Genomic DNA, 24,765 nt, shown 5'->3' with positions numbered 1-24,765 from the left:
AACAGAACTCGAGACAAGTGTTTAATGAATGGATTTGCTAATAGTGCTGCCTGTTTGCACACATTAGCTCAAGTTTCCCTGACATGATCCGTGGGGACAGCCCATCCCAGACTCTCGGGAGAAGCTGCTCTGCCGTGCCCCAAGCCCAGATCCCCAAAGAGCCAGGGACTGGTCCCTTTATGCCAGCTGCTTTTTGTGTTTGGCTTTTTTTTTCGGCTCACAATTTAATCTGTGTGTGTGTGCGTGTGCGTGTGTGTGTATGAAATGGAGGCTACAGTTGCCTGTGTTTGAAGGCGAGCTAACCCAAGGTCAGGAATATCAGGCGTTCCGCTGGAGGAACCCCAGGGCTGATGAGCCCCTTCACTGACTGCCTCCAGACAGATCCCCTGCTTCCTAGCCACTGTGAATGCAGCAGCCCTGGGCCAGCTGGCTGGGGTCAGGTGGTGAGGCCACATGAAGGTGCCCCCCTCCCACCACCACCAGGGCCCGCCCTTCCCCCAGGGCTCCTGCCTTGGCTCCTTCTAGGGCCTTTTGACTCCCCCAATTCTCAGTGCACCTCCAGATAGTGGAGGCTGCAGCCACAGTGCTTCTAGATAAGTGAACATGACGGGCCTAGAACATTCCCAAAGGGCATGGGTGCTCGAGGCTGGGATGAAGGGACGTGAGAGGAGAGAATTCAAGAGCATCCCTGCTCCCCTATGCCCGGCCCTCTCTCTCGGGGAACCCACAGTCCTTTCTGCTTGGTGGGTGGCGGCTGAGTTTAATTTGCGCACATCAGACCCTGAGAGCCAGGGCCTGGGCTGGCTGTGGGAACTGCAGGAGACGCAGACCAATCCCCACCTTCGGAGGGCGCCTGAGTCTCGGGTCGGGGAGCTTGGAGCTTGGTCCAGGGCCTCTCCGGCGGGGACGGGGCTGCAGGGCAGGGGGCAGAGAGCAGCCGTAAGCATAGTAGCCATTGAACTAGTGCATTAATCCAGCACCTGCTGCGTGCCGAGCCTGGCATCGGATACTGGCTAGACATTAAGCCAGGAGAGCCTCCCGCTGGCCGTGTGAAATGGGTTCTGCTGATGGTCCCGTCTCACAGAGGAGGAAACTGAGGCCAGAAATACGGCCGAGGGCAGAGACCTGGGGACTGAGGCGCATGCAGCAGGCTTCGTGGAGGAAGGGCCCTGCCTGGAAAGGGAGGGGGAAAGGACTGGACCAAGGAACCCAAGCGTCGGAGGAAGCTGAGGACAAGACAAGCCCGTGGCGGGGGCTGCCAGGGAGGATGCTGCCTCAAGGAAGTGAGGGTGCGCTGCCCACGGCCCTGCCCTTGGCTTCAGCCTGCCCCCACGAGGGTAGCCCCCCACGCCCACTGCACAGCTCCAGGCCTGGTTGGGCCAGGCAGAGTCCCCTGCCGCCTAGCCCCATGCCCTGCCCTTCCCCGCTGCCCCACACACGACTTGGAGGTCCAGGAGCTGGGGCGCGCCTGGACCAGTGACCTCGAGTAAGTCCTTTGTCTCTGGAGGTAACTCAGCCCAAGGCATGTTACAGGCCAAGGGGGGACCCCCAGCAGCCAGGGTCCCTGAGTTCCTGCTGGTTCTTGGCAGGGGGAGCTTATGAGGGAGGAACAAGAAGGCCCTAATCCTGATCACAGCTCCAGGCCCACCTCCTGGAGGGGACCTTCCTGCCAGCCCCTCAGGTGTCCCCATCCCGCAGCCCCGCCACAGCCGCGCCAGCCGGGGCTCCGACCTATGGATTTCCTGTCACTTCCTGGTCCACTTCACTCCAGCCTGAGTTGGAGGACTTCATTATACCGGTGGCCTCTGCGAACCCCGCATGTGAGGCTGTGAGAGCCGCGGGTGAGTGTGGGGCTTCTGCTGCCTCTCCAGGAGCGCAGGGCCCCTGCTTCTGGACATTAGCCGTTTAGGGATGCAGGTCCAGGCGGGGTCACAGAGCCCTGAATTAAGAACCGCCACCCCAACTCCAGGCCAAATCCTCACTGCACAGCTGGGGCAGTTTTCACCAGGGAGGGGCGTTGACCCCTCCAAGGTTCTACAGCCAGTGAATAAGAGAGTTCAGGATAAAATTTATGGCATAAAGTGGGACGTGGACTCCACTGGCTCAACAGGGACCTACAGCTGGATGCGGGCTGCACCCCATTCCCCATCGGCAGCTCGGTGCCCAGCGCCACTAACCCAGCCCCCACCCGTCTCCGTCTCCCGGTGTCCGTTTTTCTTGCTAATTAGAGGTCTCCGCAATGACGCCACTGTCCCAGCCATTTCAGAGCTGTCATTAATTTCAAGTGCCTTCAGAAATAATCATCATCGTAAAACCCCGTTGCTGCTGGGCTGCGAGCGGGCACACCAGCCCAGACGGGCAAGGAGGCAGGCCACCGCATGCCACCGCATGCCACCTAGCTCTTCTGGAGTCCCTGGGGACCCGGCCCTGCCTCCTGCCTCCTCGCCTCCCAGAGTGGGGGAGCAGAGCAGGGTTCTGACATCAGACACAGGCAGCTTCAGAGCCCCACCTCTTACACAAAGAATAAGCCTGGGCAGGGTGCCAGCCCGCCCAAGTCTCTGTTTTTCCGTCTGTGCAGTGGGGACAGCCCTACGGACCTTGAAGGGAGATGGAGTATATGAAGTGGAGCTCAGAGCCTGAGTGAAGGAGAGTGGCCCGTCCCCCCCTCCACCAGGGCCAGCTCCCTGCCTTGCCGGGAGCGCGCAGGCGGCGGTGGGCCTGCTCTCCTTCCGGTCACCAGCTCCTGTGTTGCGGGGACTTGCTGGGTCTTCACTCCAAGACAGGCTCCACTGTGTGCCCACCTGTGAGGCACGCCGTCTGGCAGTCTGAGGACAGAGCGGGCAGGCCTGGCGCCAGGCTTGAGGGCCTTCTCAGTGCGGGAGGGGAGACAGGAGTCCAAGAGACTCAGTTCGGTCTTGTACGGTAGTGGCAGCCAGGGAAAGGCTTGCGGAGCAGAGGCTTGGGGCTGGACTCACCGTGTCCAGGGGCTCTAGGATGTCACCCCCTGGCTGGACCAGTGACTGCAGTGACCAGTGAAGTCCTGGATGAGCCACCCTAATGTTTTGCATTCTCCATGCCCCAGGGGCCCTGGGAGGCTCTGATGAGGCCCACCCCACCAGACAGCAGTGGAGAGAGGCCTGTTTGCAGCTCATGCTGTCACTTGGGGACCCGGTGACAGCCCCCTCTTTATGGGATCTCTAGGGGACGAGACCAGGGTCCAGCACTCTCTCCAGGCCCAGACCAGACCCAGAAAAGGCCCCCAAAAGGCCTGTTCCCCAAAGCCTCCCCTCTCCAGTATTTCTATCGGTGAAGTAAGTCGGCCGGCTGGAAGCCTCACCTCTTCTGGAGAAGCAGGACGCCACCTACACGGTGGGCTGAGCACAGTTCTGGTCACCCCAGCTGCCCCCAGGGCTCAGAGGAGAGCCTGGGCCCCAGGAGACCCCATCCCAGCCGCGCGCCCTCTTCCTCAGCCAGGATGGGGGCTGGGGGGCCTTGTTCTCGCCCCGCTTCTGCGCTCTCCCCGAGGCGGGGAGCAGGTGAGTCGGGGGCGGGGTGCGGCGCGGCCGGCGCCTGCGTCAGCCGCCGCTCCAGGAATAGCCCCCGCCCGCGCCGCCCCCCGCGGTCTGTGCGCGCCGCGGAGCCTCGGAGCCACCGGCCGCGCAGCCCGAGCGGCTATTCCTGGCGGGCGGGTGGGAGGCGGCGGCCGAGCGGGGCGGGAGCTCGCGGGGGGGCTGCGGGGCTGGGAAGGGGGTCCAGGCAGCACAGGGTTGGGGGGCCTGGGAGCCGGCGGCTGGGCTCCGCGGGGTAGGGGGACTGCGATGGCTCCCTGGCACCCCCCCCCCCCCCCCGTCTCTCCCGCCGCCAGGCCCCTCCCCCGCCCCCCTCGCTTGTACTGGCGCCTTCGGCCCGATGGCGGTTCGAGGCCCCTCTCCGGGCTTTCCAGGCTGTGTGCTGCGGGCGAGGCAGCGGCCGCTCTGAGCCCGGGGTTCCGTGTCCGGCTCGGGGAGCAGCGCCTCCTCCGGGCTGCTGGAGGATGAGGGGGTGCCCGCACTGCGGGGTGCCCTGCAGGAGGGGCTGCGCGCGGGAGGCCGACTTGGAGCGCAGGCCCCGTCTGCAGCCGGCCTTCGCTGCTCAGGGCCCAGGGGCCCCGGGGCTCCTGCCGGGCAGGTCCGCGCGGCTCCGACCGTGTGCGCGACACGCGAGCAGCGAAGAAGCAAAACTGTAGAAGGTTGGGGGACCATCGACGCCCCACGCTGCCCGCCGGGTACCAGCGCGCCCTCCAGGCAGGACACTTGGGGGCGCTGGGAGCAAGATCCCAGGCGTGCCCCAGACGCCGAGAGGCCGCGGGCAGCGCCCCCCAACCCCGCCCTGCAGCCCCACCTGTTTCTCTGCCGGCACCACCCCTACCTCTGGGGACTCGAGGTGTCAGGAGCACAAACGTGCTGGGGGACGCGCTTCCCGCAGTGAGGGGGTGTGCTGGGGCGTCCCGGCTGTTCTGCTCAGACTAGCTGGTAGAGGACATTCGGCTGCGCGGAGATGCCAGGGCCGTGCAGGGGAAGGAGGTGAGGTTCTGGGGGTCACAGCTGACTGTGCAGGCTTTGCCGAGACTCCCCTCCTCTAGTCTATTCCGTGTCTGCGGGCCAAGGGGGGTCTGGAGCTCCGAGGAGACGCTGGGTCTGGCATGTGGCCAGCCCGGGAGCCCCTGGACCCTGTGGGAGCGGAGGTGAGGGGCCCCCAGGGCCAGGCCGAGGCTCTACGCCGCCCCCTGCCGGAGGCTGGCGGCGGTGCCGGTGGCCAGACGGGGCTGCCCCTGCTGGACGGCGAGCCCGGCGGGGCGGGGCCGGGTGGCACAGCGGGGCGCCCGGACCCGGGGCCCGGCGCGCGTCCTCACTGTCCCCCAGCGTCTCCCGCCGCCTGTTTCTTTCGCGCCGCCTCGCGCCGACGCCTGCAGGACTTGGGCCCGCCAGGGACTCGCGGGCATGTCCGAGAAGGGACAAGGCGCAGGACGGGCCCCGGGCGGGTCCTGCTCACGCCGTCCTCCAAGCAACCCCGGCCGGGCGGGGCGCCTGGCAGTTGGCGTGCGTGGCTCGGTGCACGCCCCAGTGGGCAATGACCCCGGCTAAACGGGCGATCGCGCTCGCGCCCTGGCACGCGCTCCGGCGGGAGAGCGCAGCCCCGGAGGACCGCGGGCGGGGGGAGCGCAGGCCGGTGGGGGGGGGGCGCAGGCCGGGGGGGGGCGCAGGCCGGGGGGCGCAGGCCAGGGGAGCGCAGGCCGGGGGAGCAGGCCGGGGGGCGGGGGGGGCGCAGGCCGGGCGCAGGGGGGGGGGGCGCAGGCCGGGAAGCGCAGGCCGGGGGGAGCGCAGGCCGGGGAGCGGGCCGGGGGAGCGCAGGCCGGGGGGCAGGCCGGGGAAGCGCAGGCCGGGGGGCGAAGGCGGGGAGCGCAGGCCAGGGGGGCGCGGCGCGCAGGCCGGGGGGGCAGGCCGGGGGGGCGCAGGCCGGGCTCCCGGGCGCACTGCCCTGGCCTCTCCCGGGCCTGGGGCTCAGGGGCGCGGCCGTGCGTGGGGCCCGGGCGTCTGGCGCTGGCCCCGGCGCTAGGCTGGCGCGCCCCTCGTCTGCGCCCCCGGGCTAGTCGAGCTGCCCCTCCGTGCCCGGCGGTTGTGGGGGTGCCCCTCGCTCCCCGCCCCCGTGGCTGAGAGCGACGGGCCCCGCCTCCCCGGCCCCCGCCTCCCCGGCCCCCGCCCGGGCTGGGCGGCCGCGTCTCCTCCCGGCCGGCTCCCGCCCCGCGCGGCCCGCGCCCGCCCCCGGCCCCGCCTCCTCCGGGGCCGCCCTCCCCGCGCCGCGGCACAGCGCGCAGCCCGGGCGGGAGCCGGCGCGGGAGCCGGCGCGGGCGAGCGGCGGCCACACGCGGGCGGCGGCGGCGGGTCGGCCCGGCCCGGAGCGCGCGGAGTCCCGCCCGCGGCCCCGGCCCCTCCCGGCGGCGGCCCCGAGCAGCATGCGCGGCCGCGACCCTCCGCTCCCGGCCCCGGCCTCGCGGCGCAGCGCGCCCGGCCCGCGCCCGGGCTCCAGCGGCAGAGGCGGCGGCCCCCGGGCGGCCCGGGGCGCGGCTCCCGGCTCGCGGCCCCCGCGGCGCGCGCGCTGAGCCCCGCCAGCCCCCCGGGCGCACCCGGCGCCCCCCGGCCCTCGGCGGCGCCCCCCGGGCGCACCGCGGCGCCCCCCGGCCCTCGGCGGAGGTGGTGGCCGAGGAGGAGGAGACGGAGGAGGGGCCGGGCCGGGCCGGGCCCCGCGGGGGACATGCGGCTGGCGACCGGGCCGAGCACACGGACGGCGCGCCGAGATGCAGGTGAGCCCGGCGGCCCGGCCCGGCCCGGCACGGGCGGCGAGGACCTCGGAGGGCCCGGGGGCGCGGGCCGCGCCTTCCCGGACTGCGGGACCCCCCGCGCCGCCCAGGCCCCCTGGGGGTCACCGTGCGGACGCTCTCCAGCCCCAGGACGGAAGACCATTCCCTTCCCATTCTCCCCCCGCCGGCACATTCCCGCCCGGCTAGCCGGACCCCGGCATCAAGGTCCCCTCATCCTCCTGCCCCTTCCCAGTTCTGAGCCTTGGCCGCCCTGCTTGCGCCCCTGCTCAGCGCGGGGCGACTGCCCCTCTCCATAGAGCAGAACCCCCGGGCCGCCCCCGCCGGCACCGGGCGCCCCAGCCGTGGGCGCACGGCAGCGACCGGGCATCTCCCTAAGCTCCACCTGGGACCAGCGCCTCCCTTCACCCCGCAGCAGCCCTTTCCCAGCAGCGGCGCCCCGAGTGGAAGGAAGGGGAAGGAAGGGGGAAGGAAGGTGGGCAGCATGGAGAGGGCCTTGGGCTTGAGGCCCCGGGAACTCCCGAGGAGCCTCCCCTTTGTGTCCTCTCAGCCCCAGCTGCTCACCTCCTCCTGCCCCACTTTTCACTGGAAGCACAGCGGGTGGGAGGTGGGAACCGGCTGCGAAGGGGAAGGTGAGGAGGGAGCCTCCTGCTTTGCCTCCAGCGGAGGTAGGCTGTGGGCTTCCTGCTCCCCCAGGCACCCCAGGACACTCTCCCTCCAGGGACTCCCCCTCTGAAGAGAGATGGGGCCAGCCCGGCAGGCAGTCCCTTCCCTGGCTGGAGCTTGTGCTGGGCCCAGCCCTGCCGCCTCAGCCCTGTAGTGCTGGTTTGGGCATCTCCCCTTTGTTCTCAGAGGTCCCCGCTGGGGCAGGAAAGGGGCATCCGGAAGGATGGACGCTGGTCCCGTCCCGGTGGGTGGGTGCTCAGGAGACCCTGAAGGGGGCCGCAGTGCCCTCTGGGCCAGCTCCTCCCCGCCTGCCCAGCCCTCCTCGGTGCTCCTCTGCTTGGCTCTGGCAGCCGGAGGGTCGGGCTGAGCTGCTCCGGGCTCAGCCCTGCTGGTTGTCGTCAGTGGCTCAGGATCCGGCGTCTCTCTCGTGCCCAGGGAGTGATGAGCAGGGGCACCCAACCGGCAGAGTCTGGGGCCTCCCCACCGCCAGAGGAGTGCGTAGAGGGAAGAGGGCTGGGGGTTCCCAAGTCCTTTGTCCTTGCCCTCACACCTCAGCAGGTGCCACAGCTGGTCTGCCTGGCATTCCTGCTTTCTACCTGTGGGGGCCACTGGGGGCCGGTGGCCGGGGCTGGAGAAGGTGGCAGAGGGGAGACTTTAGAATTCCGTGGTTTTAAAACCCAGTTAGGGGCTCTGGGAAGCAACTCGCTGCCCCTCCTGGGAGCTAGGGGGGATTTAACGAAGGCAAGGGTAGGTCCCCAGTGGTATTCCTGGTTACTGCCCCCTCCCCCAGCGCTGCCAGTTTAAGTGAGATGGGCCTCGGGCAGGCTTGGTCCAAGCTGAAGCAGCGCTCCCCAGCGCCTGGCGCTAGAGTGGTCTGGGATTCCAGGTTTGGGGGGCTGGGTGTGTGCGCAAGGCAAGGCCAATCCTTCATAGCTGTGGGACCCTGTGAGACGCTCTCCCCGTTGCTGTAGTCCTCTTTGATCCTGCGGTCAGCCTCTCCATCCCCGGCCTTGGCGAGCCCTTGTTCCTAGCCTGGGTATTGTTTTCTCATACCTCAGAGTCCCAGAGAGACACCAAAAAATGTTGAACATAAAGCCAGGCTGGATCCTTGGTACCAGAGACAGCACCTCCTGTGCTGCCCTCGGGGCACCTCCCCAAGCAGCTGGGAGCATGGTGCCTGGGGCGGGGGTGCATCCCTGCTGAGAGATGGGGCTGCACAGCAGTTTGCACAGAGCTCCATGGGGACACTGTGCCTTGTGTCCTGTGGGAAGAGGATCCGCGGGATGAGGGAAAGGCCAAGGAAGGGAAGCAGTGAAGGGGAGGAGGCGGGACTCAAAGTCAGGGCCTTGGTTTATGGGCCTTGGTCTCTTGGCCGAGTGTTCTGTGTGTGGCAATCTGTGGAAGGCTGGTGGCCTCCCAGCCCCTGATCCCCACCCCATCCCACCATCATGGATCCCCCCATGATGCTCTCAGTTCTGTTCCCACCAGTCCCTCCACATCTACCCCTGTCATCTCACCTGGTCCAGCATCTGTCTCCAGAGGACTTCTCTCCCTCCCCAGAATAGAACTGCACTGGTTTGCACCCACTATTGTTGCCTTCCTGGCCAGTCCTGAACTCATCCCCAGGACACCCCTGCCTGGCCCTGAGATAGGGAAGACGCTGGGAGGCACCAGGGAGCAGTGGGTGGCTGCTAGAAAGTACCACCTGGAGGGGATACTGTCCATAGCCTGTGCGGGTGGCCTGACTGCAGTTGGGGAAAACCAAAGTCTGGTATTCAGTAGCACACACCAGCCCTCAGAAAGGGGGGGATTTATTCCTGGGGACTGAAAGTCTAACAAAAATCGAGACTAGGTTGGTCTTAAGGTAGCAGCCAGACTAGGCAGACACAGAAAATAGGGGATTCCAGAATTGGGGGGCAGTTTTTTGTAGAAAGAGTGCAGACAGACAAGTTCATTTCCAAAAGCATCTGAGGATTCTTGATAATGACCTTGGTCATGTGTCGAATGAATGAGTGAATGAGTGAATGAATGTCTGCTGTGGGCCCATCACAGCAGGGCTGACACGTGTCTCCTCATGTGTGCTCAGTGTCTTTGCTGTCACTCTGTCTCACAGTTGCTGAATGTGGTCTCTGGACTGAGATGCCTGCCCTCAAGCCTCAGCTCCCTGTGGCTAAGCTCTGTGAATCTGGGCAAGTCACTTCATCTCTGGGCCATAGGCCCCTTGTGTGTAGGAGAGGAGAACACAGCGTCTACCTGTGGCGTTGTTGGAGGGTGAAGGGTGTTAATCTGCGCTCACTACATGCAGTTTACACCAGTGCTGTGCTTGTCGTTTGCACCAGTGCTGTGTTTGTCGTTTACACCAGTGCTGTGCTTGTCGTTTACACCAGTGCTGTGCTTGTCGTTTGCACCAGTGCTGTGCTTGTCGTTTGCACCAGTGCTGTGCTTGTCGTTTACACCAGTGCTGTGCTTGTCGTTTGCACCAGTGCTGTGCTTGTCGTTTACACCAGTGCTGTGCTTGTCGTTTGCACCAGTGCTGTGTTTGTAGTTTACACCAGTGCTGTGCTTGTCGTTTGCACCAGTGCTGTGCTTGTCGTTTGCACCAGTGCTGTGCTTGTCGTTTGCACCAGTGCTGTGCTTGTAGTTTGCACCAGTGCTGTGCTTGTCGTTTGCACCAGTGCTGTGCTTGTAGTTTACACCAGTGCTGTGTTTGTAGTTTGCACCAGTGATATGCTTGCAGTGTCGTCCTAGCACAGTGCACGGACTTACCCACAGTCCCCAGCTCCCAAGCATGGTTTAGAATACCTCTTCCAGGCCCTGGGCTGGGGCTCTTGCTGGCTGGACCAGGCATGGCCTGTTAGTGATGAGGAATGAAGTTAATAACTCCGTGAGCACGTGCGCTCATGACCTACTCCGGCTCGGACCCGGCGCTCTAACCCTGAGGTCCCTCTACCTGTGTGCCTCCCCACCCCACCTCCGGGCCTTTTTCTCTGAGGCAACCACTACGCAAAATTGTCTATTCATCGTTCCCTTGCCTTTTAGAAGCTATATATTTTGAATATATATAAACTGTTCTGTTTTAGTCACTTGTGAACTTTATAAAGAGAACATGAACCCGGGAGCAGTCCTCTGAGACTTGCCCTTTATCTTCAACATCCTGTGCTGACGTTTGACTGCGGTGTTGCAAGGAACATAAACGTAGTTTGCTTATTTCCATCCCTGTGTAACGTCCCGCCCTTTGACCCTAACACGGTGCGTTTACTGCTCATGGGCACGGGGTCCTTTCCCTGTTTTGTTCTTACAGACCACGCGGGGGGCAGGCACAGCGCCCCTGGGCGCACGGCTGGGCGTGGGATTGCTGGGCTGTAGGGCGTGTGCATGGTCAGCCTTGCCAGGAAATGGGCCGGTGTGTTTTCCACTGGACCTGTTTATGCTCCTCCATTAGGAGGCGAGGATCCCCGCCGCTCGCCACTCTTGCCAACACTTGGTATTGACGGACGTCTTGATTTTTGCTGATTGAATGAGTGTAAGATGGTATTTCATTGTGGCCCTGATTTGCATTTCTGGAATTCCAGGTCTCTGGAGGGTGGAATGGGGGTTGAGCTGGGCAGCAGCCGGTGTATCACAGATGCCCGCTAAGCGACTGAGCCCTTTGCCTCAGTTTCCCCATTGGGGAGATGTCATCTGTACTTCCTGAAGCTCAGGGATGGGCCGTAACAGTCAGGGAGGACTTCCCAAAGAAGTAGGGGTGGAGGAGGGGCAAGGCGAACCTAAGTTCCTGAACATTTAGAGCCAAAGACACTCCCAGGATGTGAAGGGGCCATCCCACCTTGGAAGGAAGAGGGAGCCTCGCTTCATTATTCTAACCAATCCAGCCCCCTCCCCCAGCCAAACCCCATCTCTACACCCTGGCACCGGGCTTGGCATGGTGAGTGACCTGGAGAGCAACACTGGATGGACTCACCTCTCTGGGAAGTCCTCCCTGATTGCTCTTGCCCTTGGCGTGAGTGAGGAGTAACTGAGCAAGGTGGCTCCTGGGCATTGGCAAGACCCCCCAACAAGGTCCCCAAGCCCCACTTACCTGCAGAGGCTGGAAAGCCAGGTGCTTGGCAGGCTCATTTGGAGCGGCCCTCTCTCCACCAGCCTGGAACCGGCGGTGGCACAGCCGTTGATTTCGTGAGGCTTTCCTGCCTGGGCCTGGACCCCTGGAGCTGGTTAGGGACGAGCAACAGGGCTGGCGGAATAATTATGCCTATTTCATGTGACACCCAAATTGATTGCCGCCAGGGTGACATTACCAGGGCATTGTTCCCCGTCTCCAGCCTCTTATTACGTGTTATTAGGGTGTGTGGTGTGTGTGTGTTTTTCTATTTTTTCCCATTTCAGAGAATTAATCTCTTTCTGCCACCTCCTCTGCTTCCCTCTGCAGAGCCTGCTCTGGACTCGAGAGGGGGCGGGGCCCGGCTGGCAGGCTTCCTCTGCTGGCTCCCAAGGTAGAGGAGCCTCGAGCCAGCACGTGCCTCCCGGGGGCTGCCGCTTCAAGTCCCTTTAGTTGGGTGCAAGATGGGAGGATCTCAGAGCTAAGAGGGGCAGTTGAGGGCTGCATCTCACCAGAGAGTCTTCCTATAGTTTCCCCATCTGGTGTCTGCTTACATACCTCTCATGACGGACAGCTCGCTCCCTATCTTTCAAAGCAGATCTCCTTGAGCCACCTGACCTTCCATTTCTTTCCTCACGCTGAACTGGAGGGCCTCCTTTCTACTCTGCTCAGGGATCTTGGCGCTCTGCTCCGGGCCTGCCCTGGACCTGTGTACCTTCTGCCTTGGGATACCCCTTAGAGAGTTACAGAGACACTAGTGCCCTCCCCCAAGTCTGGGCATCACAGTGGGCAAAGGCACTGGTTATGACTAAGCAGAGCACCTGTGTGTGTCTGACCAGAGGGGTTCAGTCCCCTTGAGGTGGTGCTCAATGGCCAGGAGTTGGCTCAGGTTCAGTTAGCAGAGAGAAGAGGCTTTGAGCAGCCAGTGCCAGAGGAGGGCAAGTGTTTGTATTTATAGTTTGCCCGTCCATGTTATAAATAACTCTCTGGACCTTGGTTTGTGATGTATTGGGGGGTTGTTTTAGAATCTTTCCCCCTTTTTGAGTGAGAAATAACCCAACTCTTCACCTGTCCCTGACTGGCGCCACCCTGAGTGGAAGGGTTTTATGATGCTTATGTGGCCTTGAAGAGAGAAAGTAGCTGCAGTTGGGAGGCGGGGGTTCTACCCAGGTCCTCGCCCCAGGGTGCCGTCAGACCTTGCACAAGTCTCTGATGCTCTGGGTCTTGGTTCCCTCACTTGTGGGATTTTCTCAAAGGTGACCATCACCTCTGGCTCGGTGCCCTGGGGCAGCTGAGCTGACCACTCCTAGCCTCAGTTTCCTCATCAGGAAAGTGGGGCAGTGGTGCCTCTCTCCCAGGGCTTGGGTGAGGCTTGGGGGGGCACACTGCCCCATACCAGTGTCCTTTCCTTCTGCTTCGCTCCCTGCCCCTGCCTGAAGCCTGCCTTTCCCTCTGCTAAATGAGGAAGCCTCTCACCCCTCACCATGCAGCTCAGTTGGCCGTTAGGCCTGAATGGGAGAGAGGCAGGATTCAAGGGTGATGGGGGCAGCCTGGGGCCTAGCTGCTTCAGGCATAATCCCAGCTCTGCTCTTACTGTGTGGGACTGGGCAAGTGGCAGACCTCCAAGTCTCCTGTCCCTTGCCTGTAAAACGGGGATAATAGCATCAACCAAATTGGGATAATAACGTGAGCCAAACAGGACCATGGTGAAGGCTAAACTCTCTCGAGTTCATCCTTGATTTCCTATCATGCCAGCAGTGTGATCAAGCAAGTTACAGAATTCTCTGTGCCTTGTTTTTCCCATCTGCAAAATGGGGGTAGCAGTACCTTCCTCGGCGGGTTATGGTGGGATTAAAGTGCTTAGGATAATGCATGGCACACCAGAGGCCCTCGGTGAGGCGTTTTCCAGTCACCACCGCTCTCATTGTATTTGCTAGGTCTGCCCTTCAAATCCCAAGCGTGTTACACCACTCCCCTCGACAACTCCTCCCACCCTAGTCTAGGGGCTGAGACACCCTCCTTCTCCCAGGCCAAGCCTATCGCCCTCCCTCATGGGGTTGGCGGTTTCCTGGCCTCCAAAGCCTGAGCTGGGCCAAGCTAAGGTATTCCCAAGGTAGTGGAACCCCAGAAGCTGGGATAGCTGAAGAAAGGCCCCAGGAAGGGAGGGGCTGAGGTGATGACTGGTGATGAGGCAGGCCCTGCTGCCAGGTACCTCTCAAGGGGCCACTGGCCTGAGCAGGGGATGAGGCCAGATGCCTGCAGGGTGCCTTCCTGCTCCTGAGAGCCTGGGCTGGCATTTCAGAGAACTGGAGAAGATTGGGCAGGCAGGGGGGAGTGCAACACCCGGGTTTTCCTAGAAGCCCTCAGATTGCCACATAGGTGTTACCTCCTCATTTCTGGGAGAGCTGCGATTCAAATAGGGGTGCTGTCTGCTTAGGTGTGCCTAGCACAGGCAACAGGGAAGCTTCCTGAAATCGGTGGTGACCTGCAGGCCAACTCCCAGCTTCCCAGCTGGCCCTCACTGCGGAACAACTCTGGAGGGCCAGGCAGGCCCAGCACGGTTCAGGACTCATCCAGGATCACGCAGCTGGAGCTCAGACCTAGCTCTGTGAGCCTGGTACGTTTTGCTCACCCAGAATGGCCTTCTCTAGGCCTTACCCTACCCCTGCTCCTCCCCACCAAGACGGCCACTGCTGGAGGGCAAAGCCTATATATAGAAGCCTTTAAACACTAAGATGCTTTGACAATTAAAATTCATAATTTATCCCACAAATGGCCTGGGGCTGCAGGCTGGCCGGAAGGCTGGCAGCTCCTGAAAGCAGGATCTCTGATGGGGTGGGCTGCCTGGAACCCCGTCAGGTGCAGGGGGCCAAGTGCTTGCCAGGTATACCCTCCAGCCCGGAGAGGCTAAGAGGTCAGGAGGACACTTTTGGGAGAAGATTGAGTTTCCTAGTGAGCCTGAGAGACAATCTGGTGGTGGGCACTGGGCCAAGGAGGGAGGGAGAGGCGGGAGGGGGGTGTAGCAGGCACATCTGACACACACAGGCCCCCCACACACACTGGGTGTCCGAGATTGTGGGGAGCATTCTCTCTCTCTCTCTCTCTCTCTCTCTCTCTCTCACACACACACACACACACACAGACACCCTGGGGGCTCAGCAACTCTGCCAGAACCAAGAGCAAGAGGAAAATAAAGAATTATACACGACAAAGGACATGACCTCAATTTTCTTCCAGGTTGATTTTTCTCTCCTCCTGGGGGGAGGCTGAAGGAGGTGAAGGAGGTGGTGGGGCCAGCCCAATGGGAGACAGACGCTGCCATCTGCCCGCCATCAGTCTGGGTTGCTCCACCCCTCCTCTCAGGGTCCCCCACCCACCCACACCCCCCAGGTCTAGGAGGCAGCTCCTCACCTCAGAGTCCCCAGATCAGAGGCCTGACTGAGTCTCACAGTTGGCAGCTGACACCACTGCCATTTTCAGCCATTCGCACCTCAGCAGGGATGAGCCCTGGAGAGCCAGAGGGAGTATGTGCAGAGCCTGCAGTCAGCGGACATTGGGTTGGAGGTAGCCATGAGGAGTGCCCCGGCGCTCTCAGGTGGCTCCGGCCCCAGACCGTCACCCGCACACCTCTCTCACTGTTACCTTCACCAGAAATACCCACCTTGCACCTTTCTCTGCCTTACTCTTGCATTTTGATCCGTGCTCACATGACACCTCGCCCCCTCGAGGGCTTTAATAAGAGCCTGGGACCAGGCATGGGGTGCTCTCAGGCTTTCCCCAGGTGGCTGCAGGGAGGGCTGCTAAGCTGTCACCCCCAATTTGGGGCCACATGGCAGAGGGGGGAGGCTGTAGGAACTCCCCCAGCAGGGGGAAAAGGAGAGGTGGACACATCTGCAGTACTCTATGGGGAGAGGGGCTGAGATCCAGAGGGTCCCTAGGAGGGTAATCCCTTTTTTCTGAGGCCTTGAGAGGAGCTCCTCGGGGGAGAGATCCTGGAGCTGGGTTCTGAAGGCCCAGTGGGATTTCCAGGCACTGGGTGGGCAGCCCACCTTGGCTGTGGGAAAAAGGCCCTGGGCTGGGAACCTAGTTGAGGGGTTCCAGACAGGCCTCTCCATAACCATGTGGCTGTGGCACCCCTGAGCATGTACTTCCCACTAACATGGTTGTTTCACAGAGTGGATCTGTTACAGAGCAACCCCGATATGAAATGGGTTATGTGACTGTGGGGCCTCACCCGTGTGCTTTGAAGGGACTTAATAATACTCCACTGCAGACACACACAAAAGGTTAATAAAAGGTTTATTTACAAAAGAAGGGGAAATGAAGAAATGAATAACTCAGGGAGAAAAAGAGGGAGATAAATTCATAAATGCATCCTACCTGTTCCGCTGACCTGGAATCTCAATGACCCACCGAGCTGGCAAAAAGCCGAGCACCATGAAGCCAAGAGAGCGACCCCAGCTCACATGGCTGGTTATATACCCAAACAAAAAACATGGCAGCTTAACTCCGCCCTCAGGTCCTCGTGACCCTCCCTTTGGGGATCATGGGATTTGTAGTTCCCAGTGTCTTGGTGGAGTGGGGGTGGAGTCCACAAAGCCCGTATGGAGTTTGCTCAGGACATCCTTTCCCCCAACAGATCCATTGGCTCTGTGTCCTGGGGCTGAGGCAAAAAAGGGACCTCAGACAGGTGGGGCCTTGGGGAGGGGGCAGGTCACCAGGAATCCAGCCCTTGCCTTCACCCTGCTTGCGTCCCTTCACCTCTGTGAGTAAGCAGACCGACCTTGTGGGGTGGTGGTGAGGACGGGCGCGCCAGCAGGCATCAGGACATGGGAGCTGAGTGTGCAGGGGGTGCTCACTCTGTCTCCTCCAATGTCTGCCCGCTCCCCCTCCTCCCCCAGCCCAAGTACCCACCTTTCTCCCTGCTTTCTCTGCCTCTCTCTCTCCTGTTCTGCTGCTGTGTCTCTGTTCTGTCCCCTTCTGTCCTGATTTTGGTCATTTCTGGTGGAGCTGCCAGACTTTGCAAAGCCCTCGCCCCCTTCCCCGGTCTGCTGGCCCTCGTGCTCCCTCCTGCCACAGACCCAGCACGGTGACACCGTGTCAGGACAAGATGAGAACATGCAGCCCCACACTGGCCCCTGTGCACGCTGCCAGTCTTGCAGCCTGGCGAGGACCCGAGGGCCCAGGCGCCAGCGCTGGCAGGGGCACGTTCTGCCAGCGACTCAGGCCTGTGTGTGCCGAGGATGCCTGGCGTCCCCAAGGAACGCTGAGTGGGAACACCATGAAATATTGACACTAGAAGCCTAAAATAACTAGGCCTTCCATCCTGTGCTGCCTCCAACCCCAAATTAGGTGAGATTCCAGCATCAGCGGCAAACGCAGAAGATGGTGGAAAAACACTGAATAGGATGTGTATGTTCCACACACCTTGGTTTTTTGATAGCTGGGGAGAGACTTTGATGGGCCTGGGAGGGCAGGGCGCTTGCCTGCAACTGAGCGCTAGTGCCTTCCCTAGGCCGGGGACTGGCTCTGGCCGGTCCTAATGCTTCTCCCCTGGACTGGCTGGCATGTGGAAGGGGCTCCCCTGGGGGGCTCTGGCGCTGCAGCCTAGGAAGAGGGTGGGGACGGAGGAGAGGCACAGGAGGAGATCTCTGCTGCCTGCTAGCCTGTGGCCGAGGCCCAGGGGCACATGAGTCCTCTTGGAAGCCTCAGTTTTCCTCCTCTGTGAAAGGGCGGGTGGTGCCCCTCTGGCATGTTGCTGCTGTCGGGGAAAGGATCCCTCTTCACGTCCAGGTTGCTCTGTAACGCTGAGTGTTTTGGCAACCGTATATCTGAGGCTAGAAAGCTGGCCTGCAGGGGACTTGGCAGTGGTTGTGGCGCCCCTTTTCTGACTGGTGGTGTGGGTCAAGTGGGGTGCTGGAGGGAGGAAGATATGCCCCTGCCCCCAGGGGCTTCCAGAGCTGCTTCCAGATAGACCCCCTCAGTGCTTCCCAAGTCCACTCATTATCCCAGGCGCCTTCTGTCTCCACCAGCCCCCTGGGGGGACAGTTCCAATGTGAGGCTCTGACTGGGGATTCCAGCCAACCCCTTAGAGAGAGCCTTCCCACCCCAGTGGAACTGCAGTTCGGGGCTGAGCCTCTTTCAGCCCCAGTCAGCTTTGAAGATGCTGACTTTCTAGCTGGAGGAAGTTCAGCTTCTATGGTGGGCTCTCGGAGACCTGGGGTGCAGCCCCTCGCTCTGGGAGGGGGAGACCACTAGAGAGGGCAGGCGATGCCTGAGGCCACAGTGGAATCACTGAAGGAACTGCTCGTGGCTAGTGTGGGGGCCGCTGAGCCAGGACTGGAGTGAGAGGCTGTCGTCACCCTCAGCCCCTCTGGCTGGGAGGAGGCAAGATGCTCGGGGCTGAGCATCCTCATGCGGTTCTCTGCCTCACCTGCCTGCCTACCATGTTTGTTTATTTTGTGTCCGTCATCCCATTGTTAAAGCCCTCCGGGGCCCAGGATCCAAAATGAAACCCTGACTACAATACATAAAACACCTGTCCTTGGCCACCTGCAGGATCCAGGGCCCCAGTGTGGCAGGAGCATATACTGCCCACTCAGCAGCTCTGTGGCCCCTGCAGGCACCCATGAGGTGAGAGACCAGGGTAGGCCAGGAGGTGTGGCCTGGCAGCTGTGTTCCTGCTTTGCCGCTTGAGGGGGCCTCAGTGCCTCCGTCTTTCAGGACAGCCACCTGTCAAAGGGGAGGGAAGCGGTCACTGGAGGGCAGTTCCCTTTGGCGCTGTCCTGGTCCTGAGGAGCATGGCCCCTTGCTCTGCAGTGCTGACTGCCAGGCCCGTGGTGGGGGCCACACACAATGCCCACCAGCTTCCCTCAGTATATTTGAATTCCCACTCCTCGGTGGGCCTGTTCCAGCACAGGCCCCCATCGGAGGGGCTTTGATCTCTGCAAAAATGCACATTTGCGTGCATGCACGCACACACACACACACACACACACACACACACACGATCAATTTCTTGGGTCTGCTGTCTGTCACATGTTGCACTGAGGTGACAGACACACCACCGGCCCACAGGCATCTCCCTCACTAGCAGGTGACAGGCACCTGCGACCATTTGACCAAAGAGTGTCGTGTTCCAGGTGGGACTCCAAGGCCCAGGCTTTGAGCGTCTTTCTCTCGTTGCCCCGGTCGCCGGGAAGCTCCCGCTTCAGTCATTACACGGGGCTCTGGTGTCTGCCTGCCTGGCGTACCTTCTTCACGTTGTGTTTTCACCATTTGGTAACATAATTTTTCTATCAATTGGCTCAAGTAATTTTTTTTTTTTTGAAGTAGGTGTGCTGCTGCTACTAATAGATGTAGGGCGATTCTGTGTTGTAGGCAAGAAATGATCTCTGCTAAGTAGGTCAAGGATGGCTTCGTGGAGGAGGAGACCTTTAGGGTAGAAGATCACAAAGGCTGCTGGGGCGGGAGCTGGGAGAGCTCTCCAGAAGGCGAGGCCTCAGAGGCAGGAATGGGCAGGACAAGGCGGGAGGCCTGGGTACCTTCACTGGGGGAGTCGGGGGAGTGGGAGGTGAGGGAGGAGGGTAGGTTGAGGCAAGGGGTTTCAAGCGCCAGCTTCTTGTCTGTGTGAGGGACCCTTTCGTTCCTCAGCCCACTCTCCAGCAGCCCCACCCGGCCCAAGCTGGGTGCTAAAAGTCCTGTTTACCTCTGCAGGTCCCCAGCCTCACGCCCGCGCCAGCCCCAGCTGCCGGCCCAATTACTTATTGATCGCCTGTCAGGATGTTTGCTTTTCTGGTGGGTCACTGGAGCGTGTGTGACTGTGGAAAATGGCCTGGTGGGGTGGGGTGGGGGGAGGCTGAACCACAGAAGAGTCTGGAGAGGGGATGAGAGGGTGGGGGGGTACAAAGCCCCAGGGGATGACAAAACCTTGCAGATTCCATAACATGTCAGTGACACCGGAGCCCTCTCCAGTTAATCAGTCACTTAGTCGATCGACATCCAGGGAGAGCCTGTCAGTGCTGGGAGGCCGCCGAGCACTGGAGAGTGAGTGGAGTCACTGGAGTCTGACAGGCCAGAGCCCTGGCCCCAGATGAGCCCCCTCTGCTAGCCGGGTGTCCTGGGAGGTCCCCAGCACTGCAAGGGTTGAAATGTGAACGACAAGACCTGTGTCCTGGAAAGCAGACTGGGTGCAGGCGTGGGGAGGGGCCTGGAGAAGGGGAAGGGGCTGAGCTGGGGCGGAGAGGTGGCTCCTCCCCGCCTGGCTCCCCGGCCTGGTGCGCCCCTGGGGCCACGCGTGTATGGTGTGTGGACAGGCAGCGAGTCCCAAAGGTACCGGCTGGGATGAGTGACAGGGAGAGATCTTCCGGGGTGACTGCAGCTGGACCCTCCGGAGACCATCTATTCAGCCCAGCCCCAGCCTGGCAAGAGTGCGGACAGGCCTTCTTAGTCCCCTGCTGCCCTGCCAGCAAGTTTCCCTGGAAGGGGCAGGGATGGGGAGAGGTCCCGCGGGAGCAAGTGGCCTCTGACCTCGGGCTGGGCGAGAGTAAGGGGAGGCTAGCTCCCACCCCAGCCCTGGCCCAGTCCACCTGCAGCTGGTCTTCAAGCCCTCCTCTCCATTCCAGCATCATCTCCCCTGTCGCTGCCGCCCAAGTCCTGCAAATTCCTTACACCCAGCTGTGACGAGATGCACCACATCAGTGCTTCAGTACAGACAGGCACCCTGGGCTGCCCCACTCAGAGTCTGGCCGCGCCCCCTGGACTAGCAGCCACACAGAGGAGGGAGATTAGAATCCGAGAGATGGACGGGTGAAGACTGGGGCAAGCGGCTCCAAGCAGTGGACATTAATTAGGCCTTGAAGATGGAGATTCCAGCAGGCAGGGGAGGGGACGTTTCAGGAGGAAGGAAGTGCAGGAGGCAAAGCCAGAGAACCCTCCTCCCTGGGCCTAGCCTCGGGCCCTGAGGAATGGGGAGCGAGGAAGGAGAGCATCAGAGACGCTGCACAGGCAGGCGTCAGGGCTGGGTGGGGCCTGCCACTGGCCTGAATCCCCCGCGGCGCCAATTTGCGAACACAGATGGGTACCTTTGGTTTTGCGGTTTGCTCAGGACTTGTGGGCTGGGGCTCAGCTGCGGGCCTGGGGTGGGACCCTGGCATCTGTGTCTGAGGAAGCTCAAGCTAGAGGCAAGGGGGCGGGTCTCAAAAGCCCTGGCCTAGCCGCTTGGAGACCAGACGAGCCCCTCTGATCCCCCGTGAGCCCCGAGGGCGGCTCAGCATGCCTGGCTTTATCCTCGCTGGGCACCAGGGGAACTGAGGCTCAGCTTGTGGGGGGCACGCTGGGAGCCACAGTGCCAGTAAAATATAAAGGAGGTGGATGTACCCGGGCCAGACCGACACCAGACTTCTGTGAGGTGACCCTGCCGCTTCCATGAACCCCCTCAGTCCCAGAAATACTTGAAGGTTCTGGGAGGGTAAGGGGCCAGGAGAGGGCAGGAGCCTCTTACCTCACTGTCCCCAACGAGTGGGCCCCACCTCTCTGTCAGGGACACTCTAAAGGGGCGGGAGGCTTGTGGTGGGTCCAGCCCAACGCTGTCCTCTAACGGCTCCCTGTCCTGTCCTTGCTCCCACTGCAGGTGAGCGAGAGAATGCTGGCGGGGGGTGTGAGGAGCATGCCCAGCCCCCTCCTGGCCTGCTGGCAGCCCATCCTCCTGCTGGTGCTGGGCTCCGTGTTGTCAGGCTCGGCCACGGGCTGCCCGCCGCGCTGCGAGTGCTCCGCCCAGGACCGGGCCGTGCTCTGCCACCGAAAGCGATTCGTGGCGGTGCCCGAGGGCATCCCCACAGAGACCCGCCTGCTGGACCTGGGCAAGAACCGCATCAAAACCCTCAACCAGGACGAGTTCGCCAGCTTCCCGCACTTGGAGGAGCTGGAGCTCAACGAGAACATCGTGAGCGCCGTGGAGCCGGGCGCCTTCAACAACCTCTTCAACCTGCGGACGCTGGGCCTGCGCAGCAACCGCCTGAAGCTCATCCCCCTGGGCGTCTTCACCGGCCTCAGCAACCTGACCAAGCTGGACATCAGCGAGAACAAGATCGTCATCCTGCTGGACTACATGTTCCAGGACCTGTACAACCTCAAGTCACTGGAGGTCGGTGACAACGACCTGGTCTACATCTCCCACCGCGCCTTCAGCGGCCTCAACAGCCTGGAGCAGCTGACGCTGGAGAAATGCAACCTGACCTCCATCCCCACCGAGGCGCTGTCCCACCTGCACGGCCTCATCGTTCTGCGGCTCCGGCACCTCAACATCAACGCCATCCGGGACTACTCCTTCAAGAGGTTATACCGGCTCAAGATCTTGGAGATTTCCCACTGGCCCTACTTGGACACCATGACACCCAACTGCCTCTACGGCCTCAACCTGACGTCCCTGTCCATCACTCACTGCAATCTGACCGCCGTGCCCTACCTGGCCGTGCGCCACCTGGTCTATCTCCGCTTCCTCAACCTCTCCTACAACCCCATAGGCACCATCGAGGGCTCCATGCTGCATGAGCTGCTCCGGCTGCAGGAGCTCCAGCTGGTGGGCGGGCAGCTGGCCGTGGTGGAGCCCTACGCCTTCCGCGGCCTCAACTACCTGCGCGTGCTCAATGTCTCGGGCAACCAGCTGACCACCCTGGAGGAGTCGGCCTTCCACTCTGTGGGCAACCTGGAGACACTCATCCTGGACTCCAACCCGCTGGCCTGCGACTGCCGGCTCCTGTGGGTGTTCCGGCGCCGCTGGCGGCTCAACTTCAACCGGCAGCAGCCCACCTGCGCCACGCCCGAGTTTGTCCAGGGCAAGGAATTCAAGGACTTCCCGGATGTGCTCCTGCCCAACTACTTCACCTGCCGCCGCGCCCGCATCCGGGACCGCAAGGCCCAGCAGGTGTTCGTGGATGAGGGCCACACGGTGCAGTTTGTGTGCAGGGCGGACGGCGACCCCCCGCCCGCCATCCTCTGGCTCTCGCCTCGCAAGCACCTGGTCTCTGCCAAGAGCAACGGGAGGCTCACGGTCTTCCCCGACGGCACGCTGGAGGTGCGCTACGCCCAGGTGCAGGACAACGGCACGTACCTGTGCATCGCGGCCAATGCAGGCGGCAACGACTCCATGCCCGCCCACCTGCACGTGCGCAGCTACTCGCCCGACTGGCCCCATCAGCCCAACAAGACCTTCGCCTTCATCTCCAACCAGCCGGGCGAGGGGGAGGCCAACAGCACCCGAGCCACCGTGCCTTTCCCCTTCGACATCAAGACCCTCATCATCGCTACCACCATGGGCTTCATCTCCTTCCTGGGCGTCGTGCTCTTCTGCCTGGTGCTGCTGTTCCTCTGGAGCCGAGGCAAGGGCAACACGAAGCACAACATCGAGATCGAGTACGTGCCCCGCAAGTCGGACGCGGGCATCAGCTCAGCCGACGCGCCCCGGAAGTTCAACATGAAGATGATATGAGGCTGGGGCGGGGGGCGGGGCAGGGGCCTGGCTGCTGCCTGCCGCTCCCCCGACTCTCCCGGCTCCCTCCTGCCCTCCACACAGACTCTTTGTCCCCCCCTTTCCTGTCTCTGATGCCCCCCGCCGGCCCTCACCTCCTGCCCTCTTTCCACCAGGACCTCGGAAGTCCAGGCCTGGGGACCCCGCCTGCGCAGGGGCGCACAGTGGATAGACTGGAGGCAGAGGGTGACGAACCAACACGTGGCACAGTCAGTAATTCAATAAAAAAAAGTTACGAACTTCCTCTGTAACCTGGGTTTCAATAATTATGGATTTTTATGAAAACTTGACATAATAAAAAGAAAAAAAACTCTTTCCAAAGCTAGTCGGAATGCGAACTTTTGCCGTCCTGATCGCCCCAGGGCCCTCTTCCGACTCAGCTGCTTGTTTTTCTCTTCCTCCTCCTCTCCCTCCTTTCTCTTCGCTTCCCCTGTGGGGAGGGATCACTCAGGAAAACAGGAAAGGAGGCTCCTGCCCCACCCGCTCACCCGCCCTGCCTGGGCAGCTGCCGGGAGCAGGAGGTGGCAGGTGTGGACCCAGCTCTGGGTTGGCTGTTTGCAGAGAGCGGGTGAGGGGACGGGGCTGCCCTGAGAAGGTGTGGGGGGGGCCTGTCTGCTGAGCTGCCAGGCAGCACTGCTGTGTGTGGGGGGGACAGTGGGGGGTGGGGCCTGGCCCAGTGGTGGCTCAGACTCTGGACAGGGGCTGGGGTCCTCCCGGAGGACGGCACAGGCAGGGGAGAGAGCCAGGGGCTGAAGGCATGACTGCAGCCTAGCTTCTGGCCCCAGCTCTGCCACTACGCGCTGTGTGGCCTCGACGAGGCCACTGACCCTCTCTGGGCCTCCGTCTTCACATCTGTATAAACGGAAACGTTACTCCCCGCCCTGCCTACCTCACAGGGCTGTTGTGAGGAATTGATGAGATGATGTATGTGAAACACTTTGTAACCTGTAAAGCGCTGTGCACACGTGTGGGTGACTGTTCTTGTTATGGTCATTCTTATCTCATTGGGGGAGGGTGGGGTCCTGAAGGGGTCTCCTCTGGATTAGGGTTGGGGGCTCCAGGGACTTCCAGGACAGAGGCTCAGGCTGTGCCAGAATCTTTGGCTGAATGGACAGGACTCTTGACCCGCAGGGGAGCTCCAGGGTCTGTGGGCATCTGCCACCTCTAATTTGGGGCCCCCACACAGAAGCCCCCCTGCAGCTTTGGCCTGGTCCTGTCAAGGGATGGCGAGCATCAGCCTTGTCACAAGCATTTATCAAGTGCCTGCCACACACCCCTCCCAACGAAGCACGCCAGAATTTGGGGCGCGGGTGAGCATCCTGGCTTTGCCCCATCTTGCACCAGGCTGGACTCTGAGCCAGTGCTGGGCTTTGAAGTGTTCTGAGTCCCCCTGCACATGAACTGACCAGGAGTGTCGATGTCAGTCTCCTCCTCTGCCCCCCAGCCGGTCCCACCCATTACACCAAACCTACATGCTCCAAGCTCAGGCCGGGAAAGCCATGCCCAGGCGTTAGAGCCAACAGCAAACAGGTCTGCTTGCAACTTCCCCTGAATCCATGGCCTTGTCTCCAGAAGCTGGTGCAGTAGCTTGTCCTGCAGACCATGTGCTCACCCCCCGTCTCTGGGGCAAAGAGGGGGCAACCAGGGGCAGGGAGGCCTGGCTTCTCCCCACTCCCAGAGTTTCCCTTCTCTCCTCAGGGATTCCTTGAATTCAGCTCCATAGTGGACGCAGGATGACCGCGCCGCCTGTTAGCCCCGGGAGTGAGGGAGAATCCAGGAATGCGGGACCCATGGGCACAGACTTGGATGCGCTTAAAGGGAGAGTGATAGGGAAGTCAGCCCTCAGCAAGAAGAACCCGCCCAAAATGTGACTCCAGTCAGATCAGGGAGCTTAACCCCCAGTCCAAGCCAGTGTGAGCCAGTAGCGCCTCTAAAGCAAGACTCTGGCGGGGCGTGCCGTGAGCAGGCCGCTGTGGAGTCGGCGCTCACTGGTTCCTTCATCCACGCAATCCATCTACGCACAGACCTGGGCCCGCTGCCAGCTCCCCACCCGTGCAGCTCACACCACAGCTGGGGCGCCTGCCCTCGCCCCCTTCCTCATCCACCACCCCAGTTCTGCGC

General features: G+C 62.0%; 1 protein-coding gene across 2 annotated transcripts in view; it reads left to right on the top strand.

Moving 5' to 3' along the window:
* The window catches only part of LINGO1 (leucine rich repeat and Ig domain containing 1), a 73,424-nt gene extending 49,767 nt beyond the window's left edge, over nt 1-23,657 (top strand). Inside the window, exons 1-2 of one of the 2 annotated variants that reach the window (XM_037502062.2) lie at nt 18,776-18,914; nt 20,749-23,657. In XM_037502062.2, the coding sequence (XP_037357959.1) occupies nt 18,900-18,914; nt 20,749-22,605 (1,872 nt within the window). In that variant the 5' untranslated portion in view covers nt 18,776-18,899 and the 3' untranslated portion in view covers nt 22,606-23,657. Of the gene's footprint in view, nt 1-18,775; nt 18,915-20,748 lie in introns of those variants that run through there. The other variant, XM_054700019.1, reaches the window with a different exon arrangement.
* The last annotated feature ends 1,108 nt before the right edge of the window (nt 23,658-24,765 follow it).

The sequence above is a fragment of the Talpa occidentalis genome, unplaced genomic scaffold (genome assembly GCF_014898055.3).
Source record: "Talpa occidentalis isolate TD23 unplaced genomic scaffold, MPIMG_talOcc4v2.1 talOcc4.11, whole genome shotgun sequence".
NCBI classification, from domain to species: Eukaryota; Metazoa; Chordata; class Mammalia; order Eulipotyphla; family Talpidae; genus Talpa; species Talpa occidentalis.
The sequence above is the reverse complement of the archived record's forward strand: the minus strand, read 5'-3'. Positions and strand labels throughout refer to the sequence as shown.